The sequence below is a fragment of the Oncorhynchus mykiss genome, chromosome 13 (genome assembly GCF_057628025.1).
Source record: "Oncorhynchus mykiss isolate SJ-2025 chromosome 13, ASM5762802v1, whole genome shotgun sequence".
Taxonomy (NCBI): Eukaryota; Metazoa; Chordata; class Actinopteri; order Salmoniformes; family Salmonidae; genus Oncorhynchus; species Oncorhynchus mykiss.
The window spans coordinates 72,406,649-72,422,984 of NC_143034.1; the positions used below are offsets into that span (position 1 = coordinate 72,406,649).

General features: G+C 43.2%; 1 protein-coding gene across 1 annotated transcript; it reads right to left on the reverse strand.

The window, feature by feature from the left end:
• Nucleotides 1-13,908: 13,908 nt before the first annotated feature.
• Nucleotides 13,909-14,885, reverse strand: mbl-1 (C-type mannose-binding lectin; the record flags this gene model as incomplete). The annotated part of the gene is given in 1 exon segment (NM_001124605.1): nt 13,909-14,885. A coding segment is annotated over 1 exon segment (558 nt). The 5' UTR covers nt 14,862-14,885.
• Between the last annotated feature and the right edge of the window lie 1,451 nt (nt 14,886-16,336).

Genomic DNA, 16,336 nt, shown 5'->3' on the forward strand with positions numbered 1-16,336 from the left:
GGTCCGATATACTGTTGTGAAGAAGTTTAAAGCCGGATTTGGATACAAAAAGATTTCCCAAGCTTTAAACATCCCAAGGAGCACTGTGCAAGCGATAATATTGAAATGGAAGGAGTATCAGACCACTGCAAATCTACCAAGACCTGGCCATCCCTCTAAACTTTCAGCTCATACAAGGAGAAGACTGATCAGAGATGCAGCCAAGAGGCCCATGATCACTCTGGATGAACTGCAGAGATCTACAGCTGAGGTGGGAGACTCTGTCCATAGGACAACAATCAGTCGTATAGTGCACAAATCTGGCCTTTATGGAAGAGTGGCAAGAAGAAAGCCATTTCTTAAAGATATCCATAAAAAGTGTTGTTTAAAGTGTGCCACAAGCCACCTGGGAGACACACCAAACATGTGGAAGAAGGTGCTCTGGTCAGATGAAACCAAAATTGAACCTTTTGGCAACAATGCAAAACGTTATTTTTGGCGTAAAAGCAACACAGCTCATCACCCTGAACACACCATACCCACTGTCAAACATGGTGGTGGCAGCATCATGGTTTGGGCCTGCTTTTCTTCAGCAGGGACAGGGAAGATGGTTAAAATTGATGGGAAGATGGATAGAGCCAAATACAGGACCATTCTGGAAGAAAATCTGATGGAGTCTGCAAAAGACCTGAGACTGGGACGGAGATTTGTCTTCCAACAAGACAATGATCCAAAACATAAAGCAAAATCTAGAATGGAATGGTTCAAAAATAAACATATCCAGGTGTTAGAATGGCCAAGTCAAAGTCCAGACCTGAATCCAATCGAGAATCTGTGGAAAGAACTGAAAACTGCTATTCACAAATGCTATCCATCCAACCTCACTGAGCTCAAGCTGTTTTGCAAGGAGGAATGGGAAAAAATGTCAGTCTCTCGATGTGCAAAACTGATAGAGACATACCCCAAGCGACTTACAGCTGTAATCGCAGCAAAAGGTGGCGCTACAAAGTATTAACTTAAGGGGGCTGAATAATTTTGCACGCCCAATTTTTCAGTTTTTGATTTGTTAAAAAAGTTTGAAATATCCAATAAATGTCGTTCCACTTCATGATTGTGTCCCACTTGTTGTTGATTCTTCATAAAAAAATACAGTTTTATATCTTTATGTTTGAAGCCTGAAATGTGGCAAAAGGTCGCAAAGTTCAAGGGGGTCGAATACTTTCGCAAGGCACTGTAAATTCCACTGAATGAAATGTACATGTGACTAATAAAGTTAATCAACCAGATGAAAGAAGAGAGGTGTAAATGTTTTAATATTGATCAGAATATGACAGTACAGTAAATGGAGTACAGTAATAGGGGTTGTGTTCAGTACATAGAAATGGGTCTTATTCAGTTGAAAAATAAGCTTTTATGATCACACACACACAGACCATAACCATGTAAAATGTCAACTTCAATGGGGTCGTAGCTGTATCTTAGTAGTGTGTTTTCAGTGAATCTCCTTTCTCTATCATCTCTGGTACAACACCCTCTGTGGGGTCAGAAACATTCAGGGGAAATGGAAAGAGATCATGTGACGTGATTTTCTCTTTTGGACATTAACAAAGCAACACTCCATCTTAACTACTCCACATTTACTGGATTGGTTCAACAGGACCGAAGAGAACCTCCCCACCAGTTCATTTTGTCACATAAAGACCAGCAAGACACAAACGCCGCTCTGGCAATTATTTTATGCCTGCTAGGTTACTAGTTGTCTACAATGACGACTCCTGCGTAAGTTCATACCCTTGTGACGTTGCACGCAAGCAGCTTCAGGAAGTGATACTGTGCATTTAGTAATCACATTATAATATCCACTATTCTGTCATCATACACCGAGCAAACTATAAATGCAAGATGTAAAGTGTTGGTCCCATGTTTTATGAGCTGAAATAAAAGATCCCAGAAATTATCTATATGCACAAAAAGTTATTTCTCTCAAATGTTGTGCACAAATTTGTTTACATCCCTGTTAGTGAGAATTTCTCTTTTGCCAAGGACAGGTGTGGCATATCAATGTAGCTGATTAAACAACATAATTACATAGGTGCACCTTGTGCTGGGGACAATAGAAGGCCAATCTAAAATGTACAGTTTTGTCACATGGCACAACGCGACAGATATCTCAAGTTTTGAGGGAGTGTGCAATTGGCATGCTGACTGCAGGAATGTCCACCAGAGCTGTTATGAGAGAATTTAATGTTAATTTCACATAAGCCGCCTCCAATATTGTTTTAGAGAATATAGCAGTACGTCCAGCTGGCCTCACAACCACAGACCAAGAGTAACCACGCCAACCAAGGACCTCTACATCCAGCTTCTTCACCTGCAGGATCAGCTGACACCATCCATCCGGACAACTGATGAAACAGTGGGTTTGCACAACCAAAGAATTTCTGCACAAACTGTCAGAGACAGTCTCAGGGAAGCTCATCTGCGGGTAAATGCTCACAGATGGCCACTGGCACGCTGGAGAAGTGTGCTCTTCACGGATGAATCCCGGTTTCAACTGTACCGGGCAGATGACAGACATGGCATCGTTTGGACGAGTGGTTTTCTGATGTCAACGTTGTAAACAGAGTGCCGCATGGTGGTGGTGGGGTTATGTTATGGGCAGGCATAAACTATGAACAACGAACACATTTGCATTTTATCTGTGGCAATTTGAATGCACAGAGATACCGTGGGAAGATCCTGAGACCTGACATGCCATTCATCTGCCGCCATCACCTCATGTTTCAGCATGATGATGCACGGCCCCATGTCGCAAGGATCTGTACACAGTTCCTGGAAGATGGAAATGTTCCAGTTATTCCATGGCCTGCATCAGAGGTGCAACTTTGGTTTTAGAAGGGGGAGGCACAAATATATATATACAGTATATATATAGTGGGGCAAAAAAGTATTTAGTCAGCCACCAATTGTGCAAGTTCTCCCACTTAAAAAGATGAGAGAGGCCTGTAATGTTCATCATAGGTACACTTCAACTATGACAGACAAAATTAGATTTTTTTTCCCAGAAAATCACATTGTAGGATTTTTTTATGAATTTATTTGCAAATTATGGTGGAAAATAAGTATTTGGTCACCTACAAACAAGCAAGATTTCTGGCTCTCACAGACCTGTAACTTCTTCTTTAAGAGGCTCCTCTGTCCTCCACTTGTTACCTGTATTAATGGCACCTGTTTGAACTTGTTATCAGTATAAAAGACACCTGTCCACAACCTCAAACAGTCACACCTCAAACTCCACTATGGCCAAGACCAATGAGCTGTCAAAGGACACCAGAAACAAAATTGTAGACCTGCACCAGGCTGGGAAGACTGAATCTGCAATAGGTAAGCAGCTTGGTTCTCCTGACCCCTCCTGTCTCAGCCTCCAGTATTTATGCTGCAGTAGTTTATGTGTCGGGGGGCTAGGGTCAGTTTGTTATATCTGGAGTACTTCTCCTGTCCTATTCGGTGTCCTGTGTGAATCTAAGTGTGCGTTCTCTAATTCTCTCCTTCTCTCTTTCTCTCTCTCGGAGGACCTGAGCCCTAGGACCATGCCCCAGGACTACCTGACATGATGACTCCTTGCTGTCCCCAGTCCACCTGGCTGTGCTGCTGCTCCAGTTTCAACTGTTCTGCCTTATTATTATTCGACCATGCTGATCATTTATGAACATTTGAACATCTTGGCCATGTTCTGTTATAATCTCCACCCGGCACAGCCAGAAGAGGACTGGCCATCCCACATATGCTCTCTCTAATTCTCTCTTTCTTTCTCTCTCTCGGAGGACCTGAGCCCTAGGACCATGCCCCAGGAATACCTGACATGATGACTCCTTGCTGTCCCCAGTCCACCTGACTGTGCTGCTGCTCCAGTTTCAACTATTCTGCCTTATTATTATTCGACCATGCTGGTCATTTATGAACATTTGAACATCTTGACCATGTTTTGTTATAATCTCCACCCGGCACAGCCAGAAGAGGACTGGCCACCCCACATAGCCTGGTTCCTCTCTAGGTTTCTTCCTAGGTTTTGGCCTTTCTAGGGAGTTTTTCCTAGCCACCGTGCTTCTTCACCTGCATTGCTTGCTGTTTGGGGTTTTAGGCTGGGTTTCTGTACAGCACTTTGAGATATCAGCTGATGTACGAAGGGCTATATAAAATAAATTTGATTGATTGATTGGTTTGAAGAAATCAACTGTGGGAGCAATTATTAGGAAATGGAAGACATACAAGACCACTGATAATCTCCCTCGATCTGGGGCTCCACGCAAGATCTCACCCCGTGGGGTCAAAATGATCACAAGAAAGGTGAGCAAAAATCCCAGAACCACACGGGGGGACCTAGTGAATGACCTGCAGAGAGCTGGGACCAAAGTAACAAAGCCTACCATCAGTAACACAATAAGCCGCCAGGGACTCAAATCCTGCAGTGCCAGACGTGCTTAAGCCAGTACATGTACAGGCCCGTCTGAAGTTTGCTAGAGAGTATTTGGATGATCCAGAAGAAGATTGGGAGAATGTCATATGGTCAGATGAAACCAAAATATAACTTTTTGGTAAAAACTCAACTCGTCGTGTTTGAAGGACAAAGAATGCTGAGTTGCATCCAAAGAACAACATCATGCTTTGGGGCTGTTTTTCTGCAAAGGGACCAGGACGACTGATCCGTGTAAAGGAAAGAATGAATGGGGCCATGTATCGTGAGATTTTGAGTGAAAACCTCTTTCCATCAGCAAGGGCATTGAAGATGAAACGTGACTGGGTCTTTCAGCATGACAATGATCCCAAACACACCGCCCGGGCAACGAAGGAGTGGCTTCGTAAGAAGCATTTCAAGGTCCTGGAGTGGCCTAGCCAGTCTCCAGATCTCAACCCCATAGAAAATCTTTGGAGGGAGTTGAAAGTCTGTGTTGCCCAGCAACAGCCCCAAAACATCACTGCTCTAGAGGAGATCTGCATGGAGGAATGGGCCAAAATACCAGCAACAGTGTATTTTGTGAAGACTTACAGAAAACGTTTGACCTCTGTCATTGCCAACAAAGAGAAGACTCTATGCTGTAGGCTACCAAAATATTTGATCAACTTCCAGATATTGTTTTACAAAAGATATAGAGAGGGATAGGCTTTTGGCCATCACCAGCAAGTGAGTGAGTCAGTGAAATTGGAAAGCATTTTTAGGACTATAATTTCCTCCTCATATTGTAGCCTACAATATGTGTCTCCACACAAATAGGCCCATGCTATTGATGAATTCAAGACAAGGTTGTTTTTATTCATCTCAGATTGTCAGTTTGTCAGTGTCAAAGTAGCCTGCCATTTCGATCATTTGTGCGGTATTAAAAAAGATTCTGACAATGTCTCCAGTAATGTAAAATTAAGTAGAATATGACTATTCAATGCTGGTCTGACCAATCGGAATCCACGCTTCAAGATTGTTTTGATCACTTGTAGTGGAATATGTTCTGGGTAGCCTGCGAGAACAACATAGAGTAATACACTGATACGGTAACTGAGTTTATCACTAAGTGTATAGGAGATGTTATACCCACTGTGACTATTAAAACCTACCCTAACAAGAAACCGTGGATAGATGGCAGCATTCACGCAAAACTGAGAGAGCGAACCATTGCATTTAACCATGGCAAGATGACTGGAAATATGGCTGGATACAAACAATGTTGTTATTCCCTCCGAAGGCAATCAAACAGGCAAAACGTCAGTACAGATGTCACGCCCTGGCCATAGAGAGGTTTCTATTCTCTATTTTGGTTAGGCCAGGGTGTGACTAGGGTGGGCATTCTATGTTCATTTTCTATGTTTTGGATTCCTGTGTTGTTTGGCCGGTGTAGTTCTCAATCAGAGGCAGCTGTCTATCGTTGTCTCTGATTGAGAACCATACTTAGGTAGTTATTTTCTGTTTAGTGTGTTTTGCACCTGACGGAGCTGTTTTGGTTGTTCTTTTGTTACTTGGTGTATTTAGTGTTCAGTTTAATTAATAACATGTACACATACCACGCTGCACTTTGGTCCTCACCTTCTTCCACCAACGGCCGTTACAACAGAGACAAAGTGGCATCGCAATTTAACAGCTCAGACACGAGACGCATGTGGCAAGGTCTACAGACAATCACGAACTACAAAAGGGAAAACCAGCCATGTTGCAGACACCAAAGTCTGGCTTCCTGACAAGCTAAACACCTTCTCACGCTTTGAGGATAACACAGTGCCACCGACACGGCCCGCTACCGAGGATTGTGGGCTCTTCTTCTCTGTGACCGACGTGAGAAAGACATTTAAGCGTGTTAACCCAGACCCAGACGGCATCCCTAGCCTCATCCTCAGAGCATGTGCAGACCAGCTGGCTGGAGTGTTTGCAGGCATATTCAATCTCTCCCTATCCCAGTCTGTTGTCCCCACATGCTTCAAGATGTCCACCATTGTTCCTATACCCAAGAAAGCAAAGGTAACCGAACTAAATTACTATCACCCCGTAGCACTCACTTCTGTCATCATGAAGTGCTTTGAGAGACCAGTCAACGATCATATCACCTCTACCTTACCTGACATCCTAGACCAACTTCAATTTGCTTACCGCCCCAATAGATCCACAGACGATGCAATCGCCATCACACTGCACACTGCCCTGTCCCATCTGGACAAGAGGAATACTTATGTAAGAATGCTGTTCATTGACTATAGCTCAGCATTCAACACAATAGTACCCTCCAAGCTCATCATTAAGCTCGAGGCCCTCTCTGTGCAACTGGGTCCAGGACATCCTGACGGGCCGCCCCCAAATGGTAAAAATAGGAAACAACAACTCCACTTTGCTCATCCTCCACACTGGGGCCCCACACGGATGCGTGCTCAGCCCCCTCCTGTACTCCCTGTTCATCCATGACTGCGTGGCAACGCACGCCTCCAACTCAATCATCAAGTTTGCAGACGACACAACAATAGAAGGCCTGATTACCAACAATGACGAGACAGCCTACAGGGAGGAGGTGAGGGCTCTGGGAATATGGTGCCAGGAAAATAACCTCTCACCCAACGTCATCAAAACAAAGGAGCTGATTGTGGACTTCAGGAAACAGCAGAGGGAGCACCCCCCTATCCTCATCGACGAGACCGCAGTGGAGAAGGTGGAAAGCTTTAAGTTCCTCGGCGTACACATGACTGACAAACTGAAATGGTCCACCCACACAGACAATGTGGTGAAGAAGGCTCTGTTGCGCCTCTTCAACCTCAGGAGACTGAAGAAATTTGGCTTGGCATCTAAAACACTCAAACTTTTACAGATGCACAATTGAGAGCATCCTGTTGGGCTGTACCACCGCCTGGTATGGCAACTGCACCACCCGCAACCGCAGGGCTTTCCAGAGAGTGGTGCGGTCTTCCCAATGCATCACCGGGGGCAATCTATCTGCCCTGCAGGACACCTAAGGCACCCGATGTCACAGGAAGGCCAAAAAGATCATCAAGGACAACAACCACCCGAGCCACTGCCTATTCACCCCACTATATTCCAGAATGTGAGGTCAGTACAGGTGCATCAAAGCTGGGACCGAGACAATGAAAAACAGCTACTATCTCAAGGCCTTCCGACTGTTAAATAGCCATCACAGGCACATTAAAGGCTGCTTGCCATATACATAGACTTGAAATCACTGGCCATTTTAATAATGGAACACTAGTCACCTTAATAAGGTTTACATATATCATATGTCCAGTTGAAGTTGGAAGTTTACGTACACCTTAGCCAAATATATTTCAACTCTGTTTTTCACAATTCCTGACATTTAATCCTAGTAAAAATTCCCTGTCTTACGTCAGTTAGGATCACCACTTTATTTTAAGAATGTGAAATATCAGAATAATAGTAGAGAGAATTATTTATTTCAGCTTTTATTTCTTTCATCTCATTCCCAGTGGGTCAGAAGTTTAAATACACTAAATTAGTTCTGTGTCATTGCCTTTAAATTGTTTAACTTGGGTCAAACGTTTCGGGTAGCCTTCCACAAGCTTCCCACAATAAGTTGTTTTGGCCCATTCCTCCTGACAGAGCTGGTGTAACTTACTCAGGTTAGTAGGGCCTCCTTACTCGCACACACTTTTTCAGTTCTGCCAACAAATGTTCTGTAGGATTGAGGTCCTAACAGACTGGGATAGGGATTGATTGAATATGTCCGTAAACACACCAGCCAACTGGTCTGCACATGCTCTGAGGACGCAGCCAGGGATGCCGTCTGGGCTGGCAGCCTTGCGAGGGTTAACACGTTTAATTGTTTTACTTACGTTGGCCAAGGTGAAGGAGAGCCCCATCAAGCTTTGGTTGCAGGCCTTGTAGGTGACACTGTATTGTCCTCAAAGCGAGTAAATAGGTTTTTAATTTGTCTGGTAGCAAGACGTCGATGTCACGACGGGGCTGGTTTTCTTTTTGTAATCCGTGATTGACTGTAGACCTTATCACATTCTGGTGTTTGGTGTTTGAGCCGTTGAATTGCGACTCTACTTTGTCTCTTTACTGACGGTCATTCGGTCATGTTTCCAGTTGCCTTGCAATTATTAAAAGCAGTGGTTCGCACTTTTAGTTTTGCGCGAATGCTGTCATCAATCCACGGTTTCCCATGGGTGATGAGGGGGCAGGCACGTGGCACGAGTCTTCTAAAAGTCCTGGTCCTGACTGTGCAGGAGAGTTTAAGATGAGGAAAGTGATGCGTTCATGGTGGTTGTGAGTAACTGTGAGGGAAATGGGAATCGTGGTCTAGCGCACCAGTCCTGTTCCTAGGGGACGGTTGTCTAGGGCAGAGACTGGGATAGGGGGTTGTAAAGGGACTAGAGGAACGCGTAATGATAAGGCCACTGACCGGCCTAGGAGTCCACTAGGGCAGGACAGCCGTGCTGCGGAAAGCCGTCAACAGGGCCTGGAGGCTCCAGCCAGGGGACGCTGCCACCGTCCGGAAATCCAGAGCGTACTCCGATGCTATCCTGGACCGCTGGCGTAGGCGGAGGAGAGCCTCACCTCCCTCTCAACCCTCTGTAGGGTGGTCGAAGACGTCAGGGAAGAGTTGGGTGAAGCGCTCATCGGACCGAAGCACTTCTGGTCCGTCCATCTCCCAAACGGCTTGCGCCCACTCCAGAACCCGGCCTGTCAGCACCGAGATCACCAAGACCACCTCGTACCTCTCGGAAGCCATCCCGGCATGACAGGCCAGGTGGAGGTCATACTGCAGGAGAAAACCCCTACTATGAGCTGAGGTGCCGTCAAACCACTCCGGGAGTGGCAGGTGGACGTTGCTGATCGGACAGGGTGATGTAGATGGTGGTGGGGTGGCTGTAACGACCGCGGGGAGCTGGGAAGGTGGTGGTGTAGCCTGCAGTGGGCATTTGGCCCGGAGCACCTCGTCCATGGCAGTCCTGAGGCGCTCCAGGCACGAGTCATGGTGGCGGAGCTTCGCTCCTACAGCGGGGAGGTCGGGATGTCCTGCTGCTTCCTGTTTTGTTGGGTCGGCCATTCTGTCGCTGGTGTAGAGAGGAGTAGGCAGTGCAGTCACATGTTTAGAACTACAGATTTTTTTTAAGCACCATAGATCAAAGCAGGATGAAACCCAAACGCTGTTGTGCCCAAAATATTTCAAAATATAAGGCACAGGGCAAACCCAAAGTGCAAAATATAAAGTACTCAGGGAATAGTAGGAGAGGTTCTTCTCAGGAAAACAAGTAACATTTACAATGACAGACAAAGACAAATTGCAGAGGGAGTATGTATACAGTGATAGATTGGGAATTGGAACCAGGTGTGTGTAATGATGACGAGATAAGTTTGGGGTTGATGAGTGAAGGGCGTTTCCAGCAATAGGTTCGGCAGCAGCTAGAAGGCCGGCAACACCGAATGCCTGAGCTGAACAGGAGGAGGGGCGAAAGCGAAGGCTGATGTGACAGCCTTCGGTGTGGGTGTGGAGCCAGAGACAACAGGGGTTCAAACTGTAGAACCTACATTTAAATATAAAAAGGGACTTTATCAAACAAAACTATGCTACATTTTATCTCTGGGACCCTCAGAATGACGAATCAGAGCAAGATTACTGAATGTAAGTACATTATTTACCTTCAGAGGTGAATGTATCAAACCAGTTGCTGTGATGAAAGTTTTTGTTGTTGTGCACTCTCCTCAAACAATAGCAGGATAGTTTTTCACTGTAATAGCTACTGTAAATTGGACAGTGCTGTTAGATGAACAAGAATGTTAGCTTTCATATTAGCGCACATTAGCTCAACCGTCCCGGTAACACCGATCCCGTTGAGGTTAAACTGTCTATTTCATTCTGTCATCAAAATTCCAAGTGGTCTAAGTAAAGTAATAACACTTTTATTCAGTTCTAACTACACATTCTAATAGACAGTGATTTGATATTCCAGGCTCACAAACAAAGTGAGAGAGGACCCTGTCAAAATTGACTTCACTATCGATCTGAAGCATGAGGTAAGCTCATATCCGACCGCTTTATAGTTTTGAGTTCTGACGAAATGTGTATAAAGAGTCATTTAAATCATTTGTTTTTAACATTTTGTTACACTCATGACAGTGTTGGCAATTGATGTTATTCTTCAATAACACGAACTCCAAAGCAAATCAGGGGGAGAAAAATAGGTTTATTCAGAGAGGACAATTCAAGATGCTACGCTGGGAGTCAGATGTTCAGTCTCCCCTGTCCTCAGCTTTTCCCCACTGTCATGATGTTGGCCTGGGGATACGTTTATGACAGTCATAAATACCTCTTCCCCCCTTTTTCCTCTCTCTACCCTACTGATGTTACATTTGCAAACCCTTTGGTTAACATAGAGATTCTGGGAACATCAGAACGTGGGGGGAAATGAACTATAGTCTGGTAATCCGACCAATTGAACATATGCAGTGGTACTTAATGAATATGATGTCAGTTCGGTTGTCATCTGAGACATTCTCATCAATGATAAGATGACATAAACTCTACAGTGGAAAGTCTACACATCGGAGTTATCGGATTCACATGGAATTGTTGTTCAATTTAAATGTTAGAATATTAAATTATTCGTGATGGGATGAAATGTGATTTTAGCTTCTAAAATGTGAGATTTGGGTTTTCATAAGGTGAAGTGAAGGGACATGTGAAGGGACATGGGCTATAAAACTTTTCAAACACGCCCTCCTCTCCCTTCCTATATAAAGTCTTGACGACAATATAACCTCCTGTTCCGAGGACGTGAGGACGACGGTCCGATGTCAGAATGGTTCAGATAATAACTACAGAACGAAGCCAACATCAACGTGAGCTTTGCTTGCGAATGGTATGAACTTTGAACTCTTATTCACTACAGAAGTGATACCTCCTAGCTGTTGAGTTAGCAACAGCAGATGCAAACGAGGGTTAGGAAGGAACAGACAGGGTATCCCGTCTATCACACAACGACGTTACTATAACGTATCCAATTGACAACCAGAGACATTCTTCAAAGGACAAAGGACTCGGTTGGACAACACAGCCTTCCGTCTACCACCAACCTACTGAAGCACAGCTCAGAGTAAATATTTATTGCATTTTCCTTTTCCAAATGGGCGGTAATTTAGAATGCATAAGATACTGTATTTACGATAGCACAGCTTCGCCCTTCGTTCCTCAGTCTTCCCGCTCTTTCACTCAAACCCAGCCCCTTTTCTTTTGTGTAACAACCTGTCATATCTGTTCCACCCGCTAGGGACGTTTTCCTTTATGACGTAATTTGTAATCAAGTTATGATTTAATTATGTGTATGTGTAATTCTGTTTGATTAGTTAGGTATTTAGTAAATACATAATTAAACCCAATTTTGTATTGCTGGTTCAACTTGTTAGCCAGGGCTCTTGAAGATAACCAATAATTTACAACTTTCAGATGAGACTGAATTAAGATAACGATTAATATTGACTGCTATTGATGTTAAATATTTACTAGGTCTTTAAGAATTTATTCGGAAGATAACAGCTCTATAAATATTATTTTGCGGTACCCGACTCTCTAGTTAATTACATTTACATGATTAGCTCAATCAGGTAATATTAATTACGGAGAAATTATTTTATAGAATAGCATGTCATATAATTTAATCCGACATAGCCAAAGACACGACACCACTGAACAGAGGAACAGGATGCCATTTAAAACCCCCACCCTATCCTGGGGTTGACCAATCAGATGTCCTTGCAGAACGACTGGGCCAATGGCCAAATAACCAGTAATCTGCTCCTGACTCAATGTACAGACCAATGAAAACGTGGCACACGTAGCACACGTCGAGTTCAGGAGTGACTTTCCACAGATTCAAACAGGTGTTTAACTGAAATCCACCTCCTATTTACAATTTGCTATTGACCATTAGTACTCTAGTTTTTAGTCCTCTCATGCTCTGTGTTGTGTATTTCTCTTCAAAATGTACTTATAATGGAATGGAGAACACAGATGTTTTCATTTGATCGTAATTTGTGTCACTGACACTGCACTTTCTTCAACTTGTTGACAGTGAGCCTATACGCTAATATCGCCTTAAGCATTGTACTTGCTAATCAAGTGAAGTATAATTTCAATATACCCTACTGTCACAAACTAATATCCTCCGACAACAGCGCAACAGAAGCAGCTTCCTCCTCATATGTCCCTCCTCCTACTGACTGTCACATTGTTGTCTGAGGGACACTCTGTTCCTGCGCCTTCTCTTCCTTTTCTGTCTTTTTTTCAGTCCTTCATTCAGGGAGAAATAGAATAGCACTTTATCTCTCTCTCTCTCTCCCTCTCTCTCTCCCTCTCTCTCTCTCTCTCTCTCTCTCTCTCTCTCTCTCTCTCTCTCTCTCTCTCTCTCTCTCTCTCGCCCTCTCCCTCTCTCTCTCTCTCGCCCTCTCCCTTTCTCTCTCTCTCTCTCTCTCGCCCTCTCCCTCTCTCTCTCTCTCTCTCTCTCTCTCTCTCTCTCTCTCTCGCCCTCTCCCTCTCTCTCCCTCTCTCTCTCGCCCTCTCTCTCTCTCGCTCTCTCGCCCTCTCTCTCTCTCTCTCTCTCTCTCTCTCTCTCTCGCCCTCTCCCTCTCTCTCTCTCTCGCCCTCTCCCTCTCTCTCTCTCGCCCTCTCTCTCCCTCTCCCTCTCTCTCCCTCTCTCTCTCTCGCCCTCTCTCTCTCTCGCCCTCTCTCTCTCTCGCCCTCTCTCTCTCTCGCCCTCTCTCTCTCTCTCTCTCTCTCTCTCTCTCGCCCTCTCTCTCTCTCTCTCTCTCTCTCTCTCTCTCTCTCTCTCTCTCTCTCTCTCTCTCTCTCTCTCGACACATTCCCTATCACATTTCTCAGCCTCATGGATTTAGCCTCAGATATGAAAGACAAGGAAAGGTAACACTTTACAATAAGGATACATTAACATTAGTCAATGCATTAGTTAACCTGAAAAAATAATTAGTGAATTTATCTACTAAGCATTTATTAATTGAATGCATTTTTACTAAGCCATAAAAAATGCATTGATACATTGTTTGTAAAGCTGATAATTCATTTTAGTTAATAGTTATATAACCTTAATGTCCCGCATCTAAACCATTCATTAACTAATGGTATGTTAGTAAAGAGTTAACAATTAATATTAACAGTATGTTAAGGTTTTATCATGTATCAATAATTTTTAGTGATGCAGGTTCATGTTATTGAGAGATTATATTTATTATAGTTTAAAAATAGATTGTGTGTGCTTTAAGTGTTATTTCTTAATGTTAATTAGTGTCTTTGTGAGACTCATTGTACAGTTGGTACAAATCGCACATATACCATTGTCTTTATTAATGCGGCATGACAACTTGTCATTGTCATTAGCAAAAACAAAAACAATTCAGAGTATGTAATGTATCTTTATTTTCAAAAGCAGAATTAGCAACATCACACAGTTTCATCACAAGCTTAGCTAATGTTAGTTAACCTGAAATGTTAGCCTACCTAAACAGTAGCTAGCTAACAGCAGATAATGACTTAGTATAAAAGTCTGCATTGAGCTTCAAAGACTGTTTCTTCGATAGCTACATGTTTTCTGTTTGCTGTTTCTTGTAAATTCCTCTGTCATTATTTGTAACTGTTGGATATGGCTCGTTAGCTAATTATTAGATAGGTGGCTGGCTTTTTTTGTGAATACAGGTTTTACTTGTCATGTTGGTGAGCTGCAGTGAGTGGCAGATCTTGGTTTGATTATTGAAGTGTAGACTGTTGACCCCTGGAGGTGGAGGTGAAGTAGCTGTGGCGTTTCCTAGCCTACATTCTTCTGGAACAGAGAGATGCAAACTTCCACTCACAGGGCACGTCAAACCAGAGCTTCGCACTTGCAGCGTTCATATGCAGACAGTCCTCTCCTTCTCCAGCATTATTGGGCTCATCGGTGTCCCAGTTAGTGTAATCAAATCTGGACCCATCTGACCACATCCATGTGCCCTCCTTGATTGCATCAAAACCTCCAAGCCAGGTGCTATGTAGGTGGCCATTGGCATCCTTTGTCAGTGCTTGCATAAACTGGTACTCTAAAAGGCTATGCACGGATGCTAGGTTTCCACCAAGTGCCAAACAGTTTTGCTCCGAATCTACGAATGATTGCTGAATGCTGACAAACTTGAAACAGTGTGATCCATATGTGTACCAGTCTGAGGGACACGAACCTTCCTTTATCCCCTCCTGCACTGCTTCCACCTGAGCCTCAGGAGTAGTCTGTTCCACCTTAGTCTTCAGTAAGGGTTCTAAACCAAGCAGCTGGGTCAGGTTTGCATCGCCCAGTGCAATGGAAGCACTCAGAAGCAGAAGGATGGCCAACTTCTCCATGGTAATCTTTTCCTGTCAGAGAAGGAATCACAGGTGGTGGTCTGTAGGTTCTGTTCAGCTTGAGAAAGAGGAACACTTTTATACATGTAGCGCACCAAGCCACAAGGACAAAGTACAAAAAACATGTTGACACTGATTCTACATATTATTGGGAATCTGCCAAATATTGTATATTTATATAACTATGCAAGTCAGTTAAGAACAAATTCTTATTTACAATGACAGCCTAGGAACAGTGGGTTAACTGCTTTGTTTAGGGGCAGAACTGCAGATTTGTACCTTGTCAGTTCAGGGATTTGATCTAAAAACCTTACGGTTACTGACCCAACACTCTAACCACTAGGCTGCAAGGACAATGTACAAAAACACATGTTGACACTGATTCCACAACCTATTGGGAAATGTATCCTAATCCCCATGCCAAACATGCACTGAGTGTACAAAACATTAAGAACACCTGCTCTTTCCATGACCTAGACTGACCAAGAACACACAAAACTTACAACTACCTACATTACAAAATCAGACACATGAACAGTGAGAAACCTGAATGACTGAATTAATGTTTTATTTCAGTGTCAAATCGTCAGTTGGTGATTCATCCATTACAGGTTCAATTGACACTTTTAAAGAAAATGACAATGATTCTCACAAAGAGTCCTCTGGTGTACTGTGCAGTGTTTACCACATACAAAGAATCAACATGAGGTTGTCTAGGCAATAACAATAACCTTTAAGAAGCAAAAACAAAAATAAATAAATACAGATGTATAAATGCAGGTGAATGAAACTGAAAAAAGCATTTAAACACATTCGGGCCCCAATAAAGAACTCAAATGTGAAAGCTGTATACGCCCAATTTTTCAGTTTTTGATTTGTTAAAAAAGTTTGAAATATCCAATAAATGTCGTTCCACTTCATGATTGTGTCCCACTTGTTGTTGATTTTTCACAAAAAAATACATATTATATCTTTATGTTTGAAGCCTGAAATGTGGCAAAAGGTCGCAAAGTTCAAGGGGGCCGAATACTTTCGCAAGGCACTGTATATAATTCAATTATAGGTTGACTTTTTATTTTATTCCAGGCTTTATCAAACAAATTGGCAAACGTAAATATAAAATAGACTAAAACATTTTTTTTCATCGTTGCTCAACCACATGATGCCAGGATATAGAGTTGAAGTCAGAAGTTTACATACACCTTAGCCAAATACATTTAAACTCAGTTTTTCACAATTCCTGACATCAAAATCCTAGTAAAGATTCCCTGTTTTAGGTCAGTTAGGATCACCACTTTATTTTAAGAATGTGAAATGTCAAAATAATAGTTAAGAGAAGGATTTATTTCATCTTTTATTTCTTTCATCACATTCCCAGTGGGTCAGAAGTTTACATACACTCAATTAGTATTTGGTAGCATTGCCTTTAAATTGTTTCACTTGGGTCAAACGTTTCGAGTAGCCTTCAACAGCTT